General features: G+C 40.9%; 1 protein-coding gene and 1 pseudogene across 1 annotated transcript in view; both read right to left on the bottom strand.

Moving 5' to 3' along the window:
* LOC122548585 overlaps nt 1–5,385 on the bottom strand; it is a 13,474-nt pseudogene extending 8,089 nt beyond the window's left edge.
* Nucleotides 1–17,627, bottom strand: part of man1a1 (mannosidase, alpha, class 1A, member 1) — a 460,574-nt gene that overhangs the window by 259,219 nt on the left and 183,728 nt on the right. Inside the window, exon 3 of the mRNA XM_043684356.1 lies at nt 11,585–11,700. Within this exon, the coding sequence (XP_043540291.1) occupies nt 11,585–11,700 (116 nt within the window). The remainder of the gene's footprint in view (nt 1–11,584; nt 11,701–17,627) is intronic.

The following is a 17,627-nucleotide window of genomic DNA, read 5'->3' as shown; positions in this document are numbered from 1 at the left end:
CCTTTCACATACCTAAAAAAGCTTTTACTATTCTCCTTTATATTTTTGGCCAGTTTACCTTCGTACCTCATTTTTTCTTTGCGTATTTCCTTCTTAGTAATCCTCTTTTGTTCTTTAAAAGCTTCCCAGTCCTCCGTTTTCCCACTTACCTTTGTTATGTTATACTTTTTCTCTTTTAACTTTATATGTTTCTTAACTTCCCTCGTCAGCCACGGCCACTCATGCCTCCTCCTAGGATCTTTCTTCTTTTTTGGTATGAACTGATCCTGCATCTTCTGCATAATACACAGCAATACCTGCCATTGTTCCTCCACAGTCATCCCTGCTAAGGTATTGCACCATTGAACTTTGGCCAGCTCCTCCCTCATAGCTCCATAGTTCCCTTTATTCAACAGAAATATTGTCACTTCCGATTGTACCCTCTCCTTCTCAAACTGCAGATTGAAGCAATCTTGGAAGGTTGGCTTGTGTGATGGTCTGGGCTATGTTCATAACTCTCTGCAATTTCTTGGGTTCCTTGACAGAGCAGTTGCCATACCAAGCCATGATGCATCTGGATAGAATGCTTTCTATTATGTATCTATAAAAAATTGGTAAGTGCCTTTATCGACATGCAGAATTTCCTTAGCGCCCTGAGGAAGTAGAGGCATTGTTGTGCTTTCTGGACTGTAGTATCAACATGGGTGGACCAGGACAGATTGTTGGAGATCATCACTCCTTGGAACTTGACACTGTCGACCATCTCCACCTCAGCAGCATTGAAGTAGACAAAGACGTGCCTTCTACCTTGCTACCAGAAGTCAGTGACCAGTTCTTTCCTTCTACTGATGCTGAGGGAGAGTTGTTTTATCTTTACACCATGCCACCAAGCTCGTTCTCTCTCTTTCCTGTATTCTGTTTCATCATTATGAGAGATCTGGCTTACAACAGTGGTGTCATCAGTGAACTTGTAGATAGAGTTAGGATGAAATTTGGTCACACAGTCATGAAGGTATGGAGAGTATAGCTTATTAGAACCAACAGCTGCTAGAAAGCGGATATTGTGTTGGCAATTAAGTACAGGATTGCAGTTTCAGAGTCAAGATTAGCTCAGGATAGGAATGTTATCAACTAGAACAGGATCTGTCTTTGAGGCATGGTGGAAGGAATCTTAAGTATATATTTTAAGATCATATCATCAAAATTAGTATTACAATGCCTTGTAAAATTTAATGAGATCTGTTGATGCATCACATCATTAATATCTGGAGAATTAGTGAGAAATCAATGGAATCTGTCCTGATTGAATTGGCTGTTTGATATGGATTTTGGGTATTCCATCACAAGGTATTACTCGTTTCATCACAGGCTAATTTTGGGTGTTAAAAGTAAGTTGTATTTTCTTGTATTACAACTTTAATTTGTCCAGCAAAGTATTATTGCTTGTGGCGTTATTCCCTTACCACGGTCCTTGGATCTCACACATAAATAAAAGTTTTTGTTCCCCAGTCAGATAGTAACAGTTTGTTGTTATGGTCTGGGACCATAACAAATTTGATAATCTCATCTAGGATCAAAGCAAAGTTGGCCTTCTCATTGGGGATCATAACAGAAAGAGAAAACCAGGGTAAAAAGCAGAATGAAAGAACTGGTCATTGACTTCAGGAAGCAAGGTAGAGGGCACGTCCCTGTCTACTTCAATGCTGCGGAGGTGGAGATGGTCGACAGTGTCAAGTTCCAAGGAGTGATAATCACCAATAATCTGTCCTGGTTCACCCATGTTGATGCGGCAGTCAAGAAAGCACAACAATGTCTCTGCTTCCTCAGGAGGATAAGGAAATACTGCCTGTCTATAAAGGCACTTACCAATTTTTATAAGGGGAAAAGACACTGATCATAATTTTCTGAAACTTTTTTTAAAACATGTGAAAGTGCCAGAGAATTTTGGAATGCAAATGCTACATCCCTTGATCAACTGAAGAGTGCAAGAATAAGCCCAGCAACTACAGGCAGTTTAACCCCAGTTAAAGGTTGTACCTATAAGTCTGCACGGGTTAATATCTGGAAGACTGACGTTAACACTACCCACTGTGGGAATGTCACACAGAGACAAAGACAGAAACACTGACACAGTCAGTGGGGAGATGTGGAAGGCTTTTAGCGTGAATAGCACCATTGGTAGAGGTTCATGTAACTTGCATATAGTTTACAGCAATAGAAGACATCTCTTCCTGTTTACCTCAGTCTATTGTTGAAATCTTTACTAGTTAAACCAAGAGCATGAAAGTCCTAATTCACAATTAACCACGACATTGCAACATCTGTGGCAGCAACAGCAGGTATTCATCTGAATCCAAAATGCTGAAAATGTGATGAGAATAGAGGTCAAGAAAGATATCACGAAGAAAAGGAACAAAGTGGCGAGAACAGCAACAAGAGGTGTAGAAGAAAGAAGCTGAAGAGTTGCATAACAAAGATATAGGCTGCATTGCATGAGGCGGTGCGTCTGCAAGGTCTTGAATTCAGTTTTACGCCAATGAGCTGAACAATAATTGAGGATTGGGTGAGAAAAAGAATTTCAATTAAGGTTAAAAGAAAACTCAACTAACAATGCAATACATTCAGGCTGAAAAGTGTGGTAATTTTAAACATTCTGCAACTCCATCTGGGTAAAAACAATGACTGCAGATGCTGGAAACCAGATTCTGGATCAGTGGTGCTGGAAGAGCACAGCAGGTCAGGCAGCATCCGAGGAACAGTAAAATCGATGTTTCGGGTCGATGCCCCCAACCTATCACCTTCATCCCCTCCCCCACTCACCTATTGTACTCTATGCTACTTTCTCCCCACCCCCACCCTCCTCTAGCTTATCTCTCCACGCTTCAGGCTCTCTGCCTTTATTCCTGAAGGGCTTTTGCCGCTCCTCGGATGCTGCCTGAACTGCTGTGCTCGTCCAGCACCACTAATCCAGAACTCCATCTGGGTGTCAATGTTATCATACCCAGGAAACCAAGAAACACAAATGGGAAAAGCAAAGTAAGAAATGATCACAAGAATCAGAAATTCTGGTAAAATGGAGACCCAGAAAAATACTACGAAAAAAACTGGGTGTGCTGATTTAAGTGCCTGTGTAATTTTCAAAACAAAAGCCTAGTCCAGAAGAGAAATTTTCAAAAGGAAAAGGAACTGCAGTGGGTGAAGTTGCAAAGCATAGTAAAGTTTCTATAGATAAGTAAGATAAGTAAAACAAAAATATTGACTATGTATATGCTGCATATATTGAAAGTAACGGCATCTGAATTCTTGTTGCCAGAAAGACTTAATCTCAGAGATCGACCAAAACACAGAATTGGTTATTATTGAGATGACAATTTTTAAGATACAGAAATGATTCGATATGAGATAGCAAGACTGCAGCGGGACAAGTCACACACATCTTGATATAATTAGAAACAGGAGATAGTACAATTGCTCAACAAGGAATTAATGAAGCATTAGAGAAGACAATCAAGTTTCAAAGCTTTTGATAGTTACTTCAATCTCAGAACTAATAAAGTTCTGGAAATAGCAAGATTTAAGTACAGAGTCCAGATCCTGGTGAACTGACAAATGCTTTTTATTAATTTTCTTACAGATTAGTTCAGAGGTGTAAACATAGATATTTTTAAGATAAAATTGAATAGAGACCACATTGTCGTAGATATTGCTGATGAATCTTTGTCAGACTTACTACAGGCCAAAGATTATTCACTCTAGAGAAAACTATTTATAGTTTACAAGATAACCAGAAGTCGAGAAGCAAAAAAAAAATACAGAGAGAGTAAGAAAGCTCTGGGAAAGGAGACATAGTCAGAGAGTTTTACAGCATGGAGAAAGTCCTTTCTGCTGTTGGTTCACGTGGGTCCTCAAGCATCGAGTTCCATTTTCCAGCACGAGACCCGTAGCCTTTAATGCTGTGGCATTTCAAGCGATTGTCTAAATATTCAGAGTCCCTACAGTGTGGAAATAGGCCCATCGGCCCAACAAGTTCACACCAAGCCTCTGAAGAGTAACCCTTCCAGACCCATTCCCCTCCCCTATTATCCTACATTTACCCCTGACTAATGCACTTAACCTACACATCTACACGTGGGCAGCACAGTGGCACAGTGGTTAGCACTGCTGCCTCACAGCGCCAGAGACCTGGGTTCAATTCCCACCTCAGGTGACTGACTGTGGAGTTTGCACATTCTCCTCGTGTCGGCGTGGGTTTCCTCCGGGTGCTCCAGTTTCCTCCCACAGTCCAAAGATGTGCAGGTCATGTAAATTGGTCACGCTAAATTGCCCGTAGTGTTAGGTAAGGGGTAAATGCAGGGGTATGGGTGGGTTGCGCTTCGGCGGGGCGGTGTGGACTTGTTGGGCCGAAGGGCCTGTTTCCACACTGTAAGTAATCTAATCTAATCTAATCCATGAACACGATGGACAATTTAACATGGCCAATTCACCTAACCTGCACATCTTTTGGATTATGGGAGGAAACTGGAGCACCCAGAAGAAACCCAGGCAGACAGTTGCCCAAGGCTGGAATCAATCCAGAATCCGTGGCATTGTCAGGCAACAGTGCAACCGTGTCCACACCCCATCTCAAAACCTGTGGTGGCTCCTGCCTCAACCACCTCTTCAGACAGTGAATTCCAGTTCATCGCTGAAATGTGCCAGACTAATCATAGCGCATGGCCACTGCACTCTCTCAAATGCAATCACATCCTTCCTATAGCGTGGCAACTATAACTGCACACAGTACTAGAGTTGTTACCAAACTGCAGCTCCATCATAGCCTCTGTGCTCTTATATTCAACATAGCTCAACAAAAAGACAAGAATCCCATGTGCCTTTTTAACCACCTCATCTACTTGTCTTATTTTCTTCAAAGATCTGTGGATATGAACACAAATGTCTAGCTGATCCTTTCTACGACTCAAACATTTATCATACATTCTCATGCCTTGTTTGTCCTCCCAAAATGCACACTTCACACTTTTTAGGATGAACTTCCATTAGCCATTATTCTGATCATCTGACCTGCAAGTTGTCCTGTAGTGTTAGCCTTTCCTTCTCGCTATTTACCACACCACTAATCTTTATGTCATCTGTAAACATTCTGATCAAATCTTATATTCATGTCTCGATTATTAAAGTGCACAAACAGCAAGGGACCCAGGAGCAAACCTGGCACTGGACACAGGCCTCATGTCACAAAACAAACCTTCAGCCATCCCCTTCTGCTGCAAAACCAATTTTGGATTCAACTGGCCAAACTACCTTGGATCCCTGGGCTCTTACCTTCGTCACCAGCCTCCTTCTTGAGAATTTGTCAAAAGTCTTACCGAGGTCCACGTAAATTAAATCCACTGGACGATAGAACATAGTCTATGTTCTATCTTCACCTACACATCTATTCACATCCTCCAATATCTCCATCAATCCTGTGAGACAATCGTCCATATACAAAGCCATGCTGACTATCCTTGATTAATACTTGCTTTTCCACATGGCGATTTAATCTATACTTTAGAAAATATTTCAATAGTTTAGCCATCACTGATGTCACACTCACTGGCCTATCATTCTCTGGTTTATCCCTACCACCTTTCTTGAATAAGGGGTTATACTTTAGTTGTCCTCCAAGCCTCTGGTACCTTAATGTCCAGAGAGGATTAAAAAATTAATTTCAGGGCTCCTGCAATGCCCTCTCTTGCATCTCACAGCAGCCTGTGATATATCACATCTGGGCCTAAGCACGATCTTACTTAAATCCCACTAAAACTTCAAACTCCACTTTTGCTTGAGTAGACGTTTATGTCAATGGACATGTTATCAAATTCAAGTTGGACCTTGGTGCAAGATTTTTGTCAGAGAACCTTAGTTAGCAAAATGCTCTTTGCAACAAGAGAACTTTAGTTGCACAGTACAGAAGAAATTAAATCAAAGAAATTTCACAAGCAGCTCTTTAACATAAGGTAACCAGATAAAAGGAAATTTATATGCATTACATAATCAGGAATTTTCACTCAAGCTGAAGTATTGACCTAAATCTAATTCAGAAAGTTAAAGGAATCGACAGGAAGTCAATAGTCACTTTGAAAAGGACTACTCTGAAGCGTTTAAAGGTTAGATAGACTGAATACAATAATCAGTCAGAAAAGGTTTTACTCAATTTAGCAACTGTGGCTGAATCTTTGAGACAACTCCTGAATAAAACTGAAGCATGGTGTTGGAATCCTCATCAGGAACAGGTATCTCAGGAAATAAAGAAAATGCTAATACCCACACACACCTGAGCACATTTGAATCCCTCACTATTAACAATGACAGTAGGAGATGTTTCAGCCACAGAATAAGCAGTACTTTTCATGAACAAGCAGACAGTTTCTTATGCATCTTGAGCACCATGAGACAAAGAAATAAGATGTGTAGTTAAAGGAAAAGAAGCTCTTTCAGTTAAATACATTTATGAAAAATTCTCAAAGTACATCATCATTGGTCCGCAAATTATAACGAAGACAAACACAAACTTTGTTTTCTTACTCAATGAGAAAGAACACAAGAATACCTTCAAAAATATGCGGCTTTTATTGAGATTGATGAACTTTGCTTATGAAACAGTTTATGCACAAGGTAAATGTCAAACAACAGCAGATATATTGTCTAGAGAACTGTTGACAAGGTATTGCATGACGAGATGGGAGTTTTATTGAAGAAATTGAATAGTTAACTCTATCCACTGTGGTCACAATGGCCAACACATCGGAACAGACACAATCAAATTCATTAGGAACAGATGCAAGAGCAGGAATGCATCAAAACCCACGAATCTTACACAGAAGTTAGCCAAACTAATGACCTGGTTATATAGTCATGAAAATTTACTTTGAACATTGAAACACATCACTACTGTCACGAGATACTAGCTGATGACAAATTTTAATTTGGTTAGTTGATGGCATAGGGGTGCTGCTATTAGATTAACATTTACTGCCCATCCCTAATTGCTGAGAGGCAGTTAAGAGACAGCCATATTATTGTGGCTCTGGAGTCATATACAAGTCAGTTTTCCTTCCTGAAGGACACTGTGAATCAGATGGGTTTTTATGACAATCATGGTCACCATTAAGCCAATGTTTTAGTTTCAAATTTTTCTTGCATTCAAATTTCATCATCTGCCATGATGGGATTTGAACCCATACCCCCGGAGGAAGAGTCTTAGATTTTGTAACACGAGTCCAGTTATATTACCACTATACAATTGCTTCTCCTTATTTAGTTATTCCAACTTAACTCAGCAAAGATATCTTGGAGAGCTTTAATCTAAGGTGCTGTATGCAAGTATAAATATACAAAAATGAACATATGCGATGGCACCATACTCAAGACAAAGACTTGGGTGGGGTGGGGGTAGCCGGAGAGAGAGAAAAGTGTTGTATATGGACCTTAAAGGATCAATATCTGAAAGTGAGAGATTAGAAGCACCCACCGTGATGACGCCCCATGAGTGCAACGAGGTTGGGACAGTGAGTGGAGAGACATGGAAGGCTTCTAGCATGAACAGTGGTATTGACAGCAGTATTCACACAACCTGTAAATAGTTTACAGCAACACAACAAACTTCTCACTGTTTATTCTCAAATTCTCAAGCTTTCTACTAATTAGATTAAAAAGGTGGACTACCCCATTCATAACAAACCACAATAGCTGGGAAGCTTTTAGAATGAGTAATATCTTGGACAAAAATAATTGTCACTTCGACAAACACTGATACATTAAAGCATGCACTTGTGAGGGGAAAAATTGTGTATAACTAACTTAATTGACTTTTTCCATTGAGGCAACAGAGAAGGTTGATAAGGGTTTACAACATCAGCATGGCAGTTTTCCTTCCCGAAGGACACTAAATCAGATGGGCTTTTATGACAATCATGGTCACCATTAAGCCAATTTTTAATTTCAGATTTTTCTTGCATTCAAATTTCATCTACCATGTTGGGATTTGATCCCATACTCCCAGAGGAAGAGTCTTAGGTTCTCTATTATATGGTATCGTCTACAAAGACTCAAAACAGGATCTCAGCAATGTTACAGTCCATGGAATAAAAGGGACAATAGTGCTACGAAGCTGATTGAGTAACAGGAATCAGAGTAGTGGTGAACGACTGATTTTACAGGCAAGATATATAATGAGGTTCCTTAGAAGGTCAGCTGAAAGATCACAGCTATCCTAAATACAATAAATCCTCCAAGGCATGAATGCATTACTGAAGAACACAACTTTAAACCAATCGCAGTATCTCACAGAGATCAGTTTTCAAACCTGAGATTGTTTTCTTCCCCAGGCATATATTGCCGAAAGAAACAAATGTAAGCTTAAATACTGTAATGTTATATAAGCAAGACTATAGTCCTAGCGGAAATAACCTGCAAAACAAAATACATCAAAAAATAGAGAAGAAATGTATTTTAAAAATACTATACTTTTTACTGTGCAATACAGTTACATTGACCAGGCTCCAGAGTTAACAAATAATATCAAATTGCTAGGAAAACGCGTTCACTAGAATATACCAAAGAGCTACAGATGCTGAAGATATGAAACAAAAACAGAAATTGCTGGAGAAACTCAACAGGTCTGGCTGCGTCTGTGGAGAGAAAGCACAGTTAATAGCGAGTTGTGACAAAGGGTCACTGAACTTGAAATGTCAATTTCACTTGAAGACTCAAACTATGAGGATTCTGGAAAAAATAGAGTGTGATCCCATAGGCAGAGGACACTGACTTAACATCATTGGTCAAAAGCAATGACAAGATGAGGAAAAGCTATTTTGAGGAGCAAGTGGTTAGAATCTGGATTGCACTGAGTAGGTGGTGAATAGTTTCAATCAAGGCCTTTGAAAGGGAATTAGGCAATCATCTAAAAGAGGAGACATTTCCCAGAAGCTGGGGAAGAGGCAGGTTGTTCATATGTTTAGATTAGAGTGGTGCTGGAAAAGCGTCCTCATTCCTAATGAAGGGCTTTTGCCTGAAACGTCGATTTTCCTGCTCCTTGGATGCTGCCTGACCTGCTGTGCTTTTCCAGCACCACTATAATCTAGACTCTGATCTCCAACATCTGCAATCCTCACTTTTGTCAGTTTGTTCAAATGTGATGAGTTCCTCTCATAGGTTAAATGGCCTCCTTCTACAGTGTAACCATGCTATGAATCTGAGTGTGGTACTCTCCACTTTCATTCTCAGAGTGATAAATTATCCCTTCTCAACAGTCTTTCAACCAAGGTTTGTCCGCAGACTACTAGCCCTACTACTCCACTGATCACAACAAATGTTTAAATGTTTTACTCATTAAATTGTATATCTATGTTAAGTTGAGAATAAAAATTTCACTCAGCTAAGTTTCTTCAATAAGCACAAAATGATTTATGTAATACCAAACAAAAAAAACTTAACTATACAAACGCTGGTAATACTGACATTACACAAGTGTCAGTCAATGACTAATTGCACTGATAATTTAACAACATCCCCTTGATTGTCAATGGCACTATCTCCTTAAAATCTTCCAATGCCAACATCCTGGGGGGTTACCTCCAATGAGAAAGATTATTGGATCAGCTATAAATACTGCAGTAACAGGAGTTGGACGGAGTTTGAATATTCTGTGGCAAGTGAACTCAAATGCCTTCGTACCCTGACGAAGGCACAAGTCAGCTGTATTCTACACCTGCCCGAGTGAGTGTTGCTTCACACCAGCATTCAGTCATATCCTGAAACGTTCTTTTCCTCCACCACCAGTGCAGTGTGGCTGCACCATCTACAAGAAACTTTACAAGGCTCCGCTGACAGCACCTCCCAAATCTGCAGCCTATACCACCTAGAATGACTAGGCAGGTGCACGAAAATACCATTTACTCCATGCTTCCTATCAACTTTCACAATTCCCTAGCTTAGAAATAAGCTGGGACATCTTTGCTGTTTCTGGGTCAATATCCTGCAACTCCCTACCAAGTTGCACTGAGATTTTCAGAGCTACAACCACACTTGTGACATTTCTAGCATCATCTCAGTGTTGGCTTATAATTCACTCCATCCAACTGCATCCCACCACTACTCTAAATCTGGCCTTTTACTGTGTATACTACATATTCCACACTACCCCTTCTAATCTTCCCTTATACCCTGCTCTGCATGCATTCTCCCATCACCAGAGATTATTCTAGCTTCCTGTTCTACCTGTTCCACCCTCTAACCTTGTAGTCTCTTTTGGACTTGGATTATTTTTTGAACAAGAAGGTCACCACTTTACCTTAGCAAAAGATGGCATTATAGCAAGGATAATATTCCTCTCCTCATGAAATAGCACAGCATCTGGCTTGTTATGCACACAAAGAAAATCCCAGTGTATACAGACACCTCTATCACACTTCAAACTTAATACTTTGGCAAACATACAAACTTCTGTCTTAGCCTAAAGAAATGAATGCCAATTGATCCCTGGTGCTTGTCCCAATGTTGGGAGAAGCCAGGGTTTACAAAGAATGGAATTTACGAGAAAAACAACTCCCCTTTAAATGATATGCTAATTTATGGGAATTGTAGTACCTAATGATATAGAACATCCAGCATCGAAACAGGCTATCCTGGGATCTGGCTTGAAATGGTGTTTATGCTCACAAAAACCTTCTTTCACCCTCTTCAGCAATTTTTAATTTCTTTTTCCTTTACTGTATTTATCAAGTTCGTGTGGTACCAAGTTCAACATTCTAGTGACTGTGGGTGAAGAAATTTTCCAAATTCTTTATTACATTTAATAACAAGTATCTTATTTCAACTGCCCCCTCTCCCATTTCTGTTTTTTTAAAAAAAGGATATTAAAGCAGATCGCACAAAACTGTATGCAAACAGAATGTATGATGGCATACTATATTACTAACATTAGAAACAGATCACCTTAGAGAGTGATACCATAGGAGATTTACCAGATTCCATTAAAAACATGTCACTTTAATGAATGTAATCTATTGGCTTAAATTATACCGAACAGTCAGAAGTATAGGAGAGCTACAATTAAAAATCAGCCACCAAGTAGTAAAGAGAGAAAACAAGACTAATGATGTGGGTTCGAAGATTATCAAAAATGTCTTTCACGCTCAGACATCACTGTGTTCTCAAGAGTTGAAGGCTTTAATGGTATCCACTGTCTGGAACATGATTGTTTAATTCAGCCTCTGCAATTTGAGCTCTAAGTCTGATTCCAAGCTTGGCACACATACATACTTAAGCAAAATGATGGTCTTCTTGTGTGCTGCTACAACTCAAATTGAAAGCACAATTTACTTTCTGGGTGTAGAGTCATAGCTTTCTAGCTGAGTGTATGGGTCAGACAGGACTGTCCTAAGTGCTGCATCCTTAGCCTCGACATTTGCCCTAAATGTTACACCCAAGAGTTAAACATCTATGCACAATGGAACAAGCGACTCCAACTCCTCGGTCTTCTTTCTCAACTGCTCAGGTCACATGTCATCTTTCTCAATTATTTTATGAGAAACAGAAAAGTTGTTATTTTTAAAATACTTACCACATTGAAGTCAAGATTCCTTTCAACCCATTCCTTTGCTTCTTTAAATTCGTCATGCATACCCATAATGTACAATGTGTCTAAGGCATCCACTATTGTCGCTCCTCGAATATTACCTAAAAAATAAGGCAGACTAATTTTAGCTTTCTCTCAGATCTCCCAGATGAAGAAAATTCACATCAACTGTTTCTTCTAAATGACTGTCAAAATGAAAGTCGCTCAAAGTGCATTTAACAAAAAAAATCAACAAAGCCAAACGTGTACACATCTGGGGCAGAAATTAATTTGTCACTTAACAGGGGAAAAGTTGTAAAGAATCAAGCGTGCTAAAAGGGGTAATGAAATAGCTTTAGCTAGCAGAATTAAGGAGAGTCCCAAAGCATTTTATTCTTATATAAGGAGCAAGCGGGTAACTTAAGAAAGGATTGGTCCACTAAAGGATAACGAAGGAAGACTGTGTGTTGAACCTGAGCGAATGGGTGAGATTCTGAATGATTACATTGCATCAGTGTTCACTGAGGAGAGGAACATGATGAATGTTAAGGTTAGAGATAGAAGTTTGATTAGTCTGGATCATGTTAACATAAGTAGGGAAGATGTGTTGGGGAGGTTAGAGGTTATTAAGGTGGACAAATCCCCAGGACCGGATGGGATCTATCCCAGGTTGCTGAGGGAGACAAGAGGGAAAATAGCTGAGGCCCTAACAGATATCTTTGTGGCATCCTTAAATACAGGTGAGGTGCCGGAGGACTGGAGGGTTGCTCATGTTGTCCCTCTGTACAAGAAGGGTAATGGGGTTTTCTGAGTAACTATAGACCAGTGAGCCTGACGTCGGTGGTGGGAAAGTTACTGGAGAAGGTACTGAGGGATAGGATCTATTTATATTTAGAGAAGAATGGGCTTATCAGTGATAGGCAACATGGTTTTGTATGGGGGAGATCGTGCCTTACCAACTTAATAGAGGTCTTTGAAGAAGTGATCAAGTTGATAGATGAAGGAAGGGCTGTTGATGTCATGTACATGGACTTTAGTAAGGCGTTTGATAAGGTTCCCCATGGTAGACTAATAGAGAAAGTGAAGTCACATGGTGTGCAGGGTGTTCTAGCTAGGTGGATAAAGAACTGGTTGAGCAACAGGAGACAGAGAGTAGTAGTTGAAGGGAGTTTCTCAAAATGGAGAAAGCTGATCAGTGGTATTCCACAAGGGTCAGTGCTGGGGCCACTGTTGTTTGTAATATACATAAATGATCTGGAAGAGGGCACTGTTGGTATGATCAGCAAGTTTGCAGATGACACGAAGACTGGTGGAGTGGCAAAAAACATAAGGGACTTGCAGAGAATACAGGAGGATATAGATAGACTGGAGAGTTGGGCGGAAAAGTGGCAGATGGAGTTCAATCCAGACAAATGTGAGGTGATGCATTTAGGCAAGTCTAATTCTAGAGCGAATTATACAATGAACAGAAGAGCCTTCGGAAAAGTTGATGGGCAGAGAGATCTGGGAGTGCAGGTCCATTGTACCCTGAAGGTTGCTACACAGGTGGATAGAGGGTCAAGAAGGCATATAGTATGCTTGCCTTCATTGGACGGGGTATTGAGTATAAGAGCTGACAAATCATGTTAAAATTGTAAAAACATTGGTTCGGCTGCATTTAGAATACTGTGTACAATTCTGGTCACCACATTACCAAAAGGATGTAGATGCTTTGGAGAGGGTGCAGAGAAAGTTTACGAGGATGTTGCCTGGTATGGAAGGTGCTAGCTATGAAGAGAGGTTGAGTAGGTTAGGTTTATTTTCATTAGAAAAAAGGAGATTGAATGGGAACCTGATTGAGGTTTACAAAATCATGAAGGGTATAGACAGGTGGACAGAGATAAGCTTTTTCCCCCCCAATCTGAAGGATTCAATAACGAGAGGTTCACTCTTTCAAGATGAGAGGTGCAAAGTTTAAGGGGGATACACGCGGCAAGTACTGCACACAGAGGGTGGTGGGGATTTGGATTGTGTTGCCAGCAGAGGTGGTAGAAGCAGGCATGGTAGATGTATTTAAGATGCGTCTGGAGGGGAGCAGAGGGATACAGATGCTTAGGAATTGGGCGACAAGTTTAGACAGTTGATTTGGATCGGCTCAGGCTTGGAGGGCCAAAGGGCCTGTTCCTGGGCTGTAAATTTTCTTTGTTCTTTGACATAGATCTTTAAATGTAAATAGAACTTTGTCATTAGACCACCACAACTATGTGAACTATCACAGTACTTGTGAAAATACTGGACTTCATACATTATAAATTGTGGCATACTTCACGTTAACTTTTATAAAGACTGCTAGAATATTAATTACTTTTCAACTGCTCAAAGCAAAAATGCACATTTATTGATTTATTGTATTTTACCCTAGCTTCCTTACCTCATGGTGATAAACCAAGTGAAACTTCTAGATTGTTTCAAGATACATGCCAAGTTAAAACAAATTCAAAGTTCTTGATGCAACAAAACATTCACATTATCTTTGTAATGAGGATACTCTCTATCATGTTGTGCGGCGTTACTAATGTGAGAAATGGGGGCACTTTGAAAAATCTAACTAGGTATCTAAACTGGGCATCGATGAGGCATTGAAAGACTGCAGCAGCAGCAGACTTGCATTCACTCACAATTTGTAGTCTCACAGGTAGGCTTTACCCATTACCATCGGACTGGGAGATGAATGGACAAATAAATTATTGTCACACATATTTTGAAGATACAGTGAAAGGTGTTTTGTTGCCACAATCTGATGCCATTTTGAGGTTCAACAGGAGAAAAAGAATTTACTCAAATAAAAGTTCATCTTCTGCAATGCGGAAAGGCATCACCACAGCAGCACTAGCATTTTAAAAGTGACGTGTCAGCCTGGTTCAGCGATAACACATGCATGAATACATGTATGTTAAACCGTGGAAACAGCACACAATAGATTGGGATCAGTGACCCCCCTCCGCCACAACCACGACCTAAGTTCTGCAGTCCTGCCACATCCAATTGTGAATGGGGGTGCACAAGAAAACAACTCACTAAAGCCAGAGGCTCCAGAAATACTCAATTCCTCAAAAGAGAAGGGAGAAGTACTCAAATTCAGTCAGTGATTTATCTCGGACTACTCCTCAGAGAGAGGCAAAAGTGAGGACTGCAGATGCTGGAGATTAGAGTTGAGAGCGTGGTGCTGGAAAAGTACAGCAGGTCAGGCAGCATCCGAGGAACAGAAGAGTTGACGTGTCTCCAGCTCCTCTAATGCTGTCTGACCTGCTGTGCTTTTCCAGCACCACACTCAACTCCTAAGACAGCCTGGCATTATGGATATCAGCTTTCAACCAAGTAGGTTCAGTCTTTGTAATATCAAGAAACAGATGAAGGCACCAGATACTGCGAAGAGTACAGGCCTGTCAACTTCTGGCAATTGTACTGAAGACATGTGCTCCAGAACTAACTGTGCCTCTAGTCCTGGCTACACAGTTACAATACCAACATCTAACCAGAGGTCAGTCAGCTGAATAGCCAAGTTGGTGATGCAGATTGGCAGTTATACCAATAGCATGAGTCAATTCCTGTACTGGTTAAGGTTACCATGAAGACTTCCTCCACCTTCCCCATCACGTGAAGCATGGTGACCCCCAGGTTAACTCTACCACCTGCTACCTCCGTGATAATGAGGAGTGTACCCTGTGGTCCTCCGACACTATGGTGACCTTTTCTTCACCTACCAGACGATGTAGAAAATTGCCTGAGTATGTCATGACGACAAACAGCAACAGAAAATCTAATACAGCAATTGCCACACCGTCAGACTACTTGATCATCAAAGTGACGGATGAACGCAACAGTACTATGAAGCAGCACGCAAAGGCATAACTTTCGATTTCATTTCTGCCACTTGGCTCCTGAACCCATGACAGATTTGATCAAAACATCAATAGAAGAGATGCATTCCAGAAGTGAGGGGGGAATGATTGCTTTGGAAATCAAGGCAGGATTCAACTGAGTATGGTATCAAGGAGAGTGAGTGAGTGGAGTGAGTGTGAGTGAGTGTGAGTGAGTGTGAGTGAGTGTGAGTGAGTGTGAGTGAGTGTGAGTGAGTGAGTGTGAGTGACTTGTGCGCTTTCTGCTGGTTGGAGGCACTCCTGGCAATAATTGTCAATTCCTGTCTGGCCACAGGATAAGTGTCCAGACTGGAGGACAGCCAACATGATACTGTTATTCAAAAAAGGAAGGAGTGAAAAACCAGGAAACTACAGGTCAATCAGTCTAAACTCAATGGCTAGGGAACTGTTGGAAGCAGTTATAAGGAAAGGAATTAACTCACTTTCAGGGACTGAAATTAATCATGAAATGTCAGCATGGTTTTGTAAAGGAAAGGTCACCTCTGATCAACTTGACTGAATTTTTTGAAGAGGTGACCAGATGTAGAGACGGGGGTAATGCATTTGACGTAGTCTACGTGGACTTCAACAAAGCAATTGATAAGGCCCAGCATGGGAGACATATAGTGAAGGTAAAGGCCAGCAGACCCAAATGAAATTTGGAAAATTGGATACAGAATTGTCCAGTGGTAGGACGAAGAGGGCTGATACATGTTTTTGTAACTGAAAGCCTGTGTCCATTGAGGTTCTATGGACTCAATGTTGGGATCCTTTCTGTTTAAAGGTATATATAAATGATTCAGACTTGGATGCTAGGAGGATTGATCAGTGTGTTTGCGGATGTTTCCTGGGCTTGACAGTTTTAGTTATTTAAAAAAGGTTGAATAGATTGGGGTCATTTTCCTTGGAACACAAGTCCTTGGTGGAGGATATCATTGATGATGTGTAAAGTTATGAAAGGCAAGGAACGTTCCCCTTTGGTTGTGGGATCAATTACCAAAGGACATAGATTGAAGATAAATGGCAAGGGGTTTAAGAGGTGATGCAGAGAAAACATTTTTCAATCAGAGGGTGGTGCGAAGCTGGAATCATGTAAGGGCCATAGAGGCAGAAATCCTCCAAACATGTTAGTAGTATTTAGATATGCACTTGCAATGTCAAGCCATACAAAACTATAGGCTAAGTACCAGACAATGGGATTAGAATAGTTAAGTGCTTGTTTTTGAGTGGCACAGGCCCAATGGGCTGAAAGACCATTTTCCATGCTGTAGATCTCTCCGACTCTATGAATATGACATTTCCTCCATCATTAGGTTAGTAGTGTGAATGTTTGTTCACGATGCACAATGTTCAGCAGCATTCACAACTCCTCAGGTACTAAAGCAGCCCATACCCAAATACAGCAAGACTTGAACAACATTGAGGCGAGGGCTGATAAGTTGAAATCACATTTGATTTGGTTTGACTTATGGTAGTCATACACACAACTATAGTGAAAGCTTTGGGGTGGCACGGTGGCTCAGTAGTTAGCACTGCTGCCTCACAGCACCAGGGGCCCGGGTTTGATTCCCACCTTGGGTGACTGTGTGGAGTTTGCACATTCTCCCAGTGTCTGCGGAGGCTTCCCCTGGTGCTCCAGCTTCCTCCGACAATCCAAAGATGTGCAGGTTAGGTGAATTGACCGCGCTAAATTGCCTATAGTGTTAGGTGCATTAGTCAGGAGTAAATATAGGGTAGGGGAATGCGTCTGGATGGGTTACTTTTTGGAGGGTCAGTGTGGATTTGTTGGCCGAAGGGCCTGTTTCCATACCGTAGGGAACTAATCTAATCTTTGTTTTGCAAAGAGTATAGCAAACAAGGACACTGATCGTAGGGTGCTGAGAAAGAGTGAGAAGTACAAGGTTACAGCTGCACAGGAGGTGAGCAAAGCAAGATCGACATTAACTGGATTAACATTACTTAAAATGAGAGATATCCAGTCAGCAGTCTAATAATGGCCAAAAGGTGGTGTGCTGGCAAAGCACAGCCCGTCAGGCAGCATCCAAGGAGCAGGAGAGTTGACGATTCGAACATAAACTCTTCATCAGGAATGTGGGGGGGCCTCAAGGGGCCTGAGAGTTAAATAGGAGGGGGATGGGGGGAAGTGGGAG

This window comes from Chiloscyllium plagiosum, chromosome 3 (genome assembly GCF_004010195.1).
Source record: "Chiloscyllium plagiosum isolate BGI_BamShark_2017 chromosome 3, ASM401019v2, whole genome shotgun sequence".
In the NCBI taxonomy this organism is placed as follows: Eukaryota; Metazoa; Chordata; class Chondrichthyes; order Orectolobiformes; family Hemiscylliidae; genus Chiloscyllium; species Chiloscyllium plagiosum.
The sequence above is the reverse complement of the archived record's forward strand: the minus strand, read 5'-3'. Positions and strand labels throughout refer to the sequence as shown.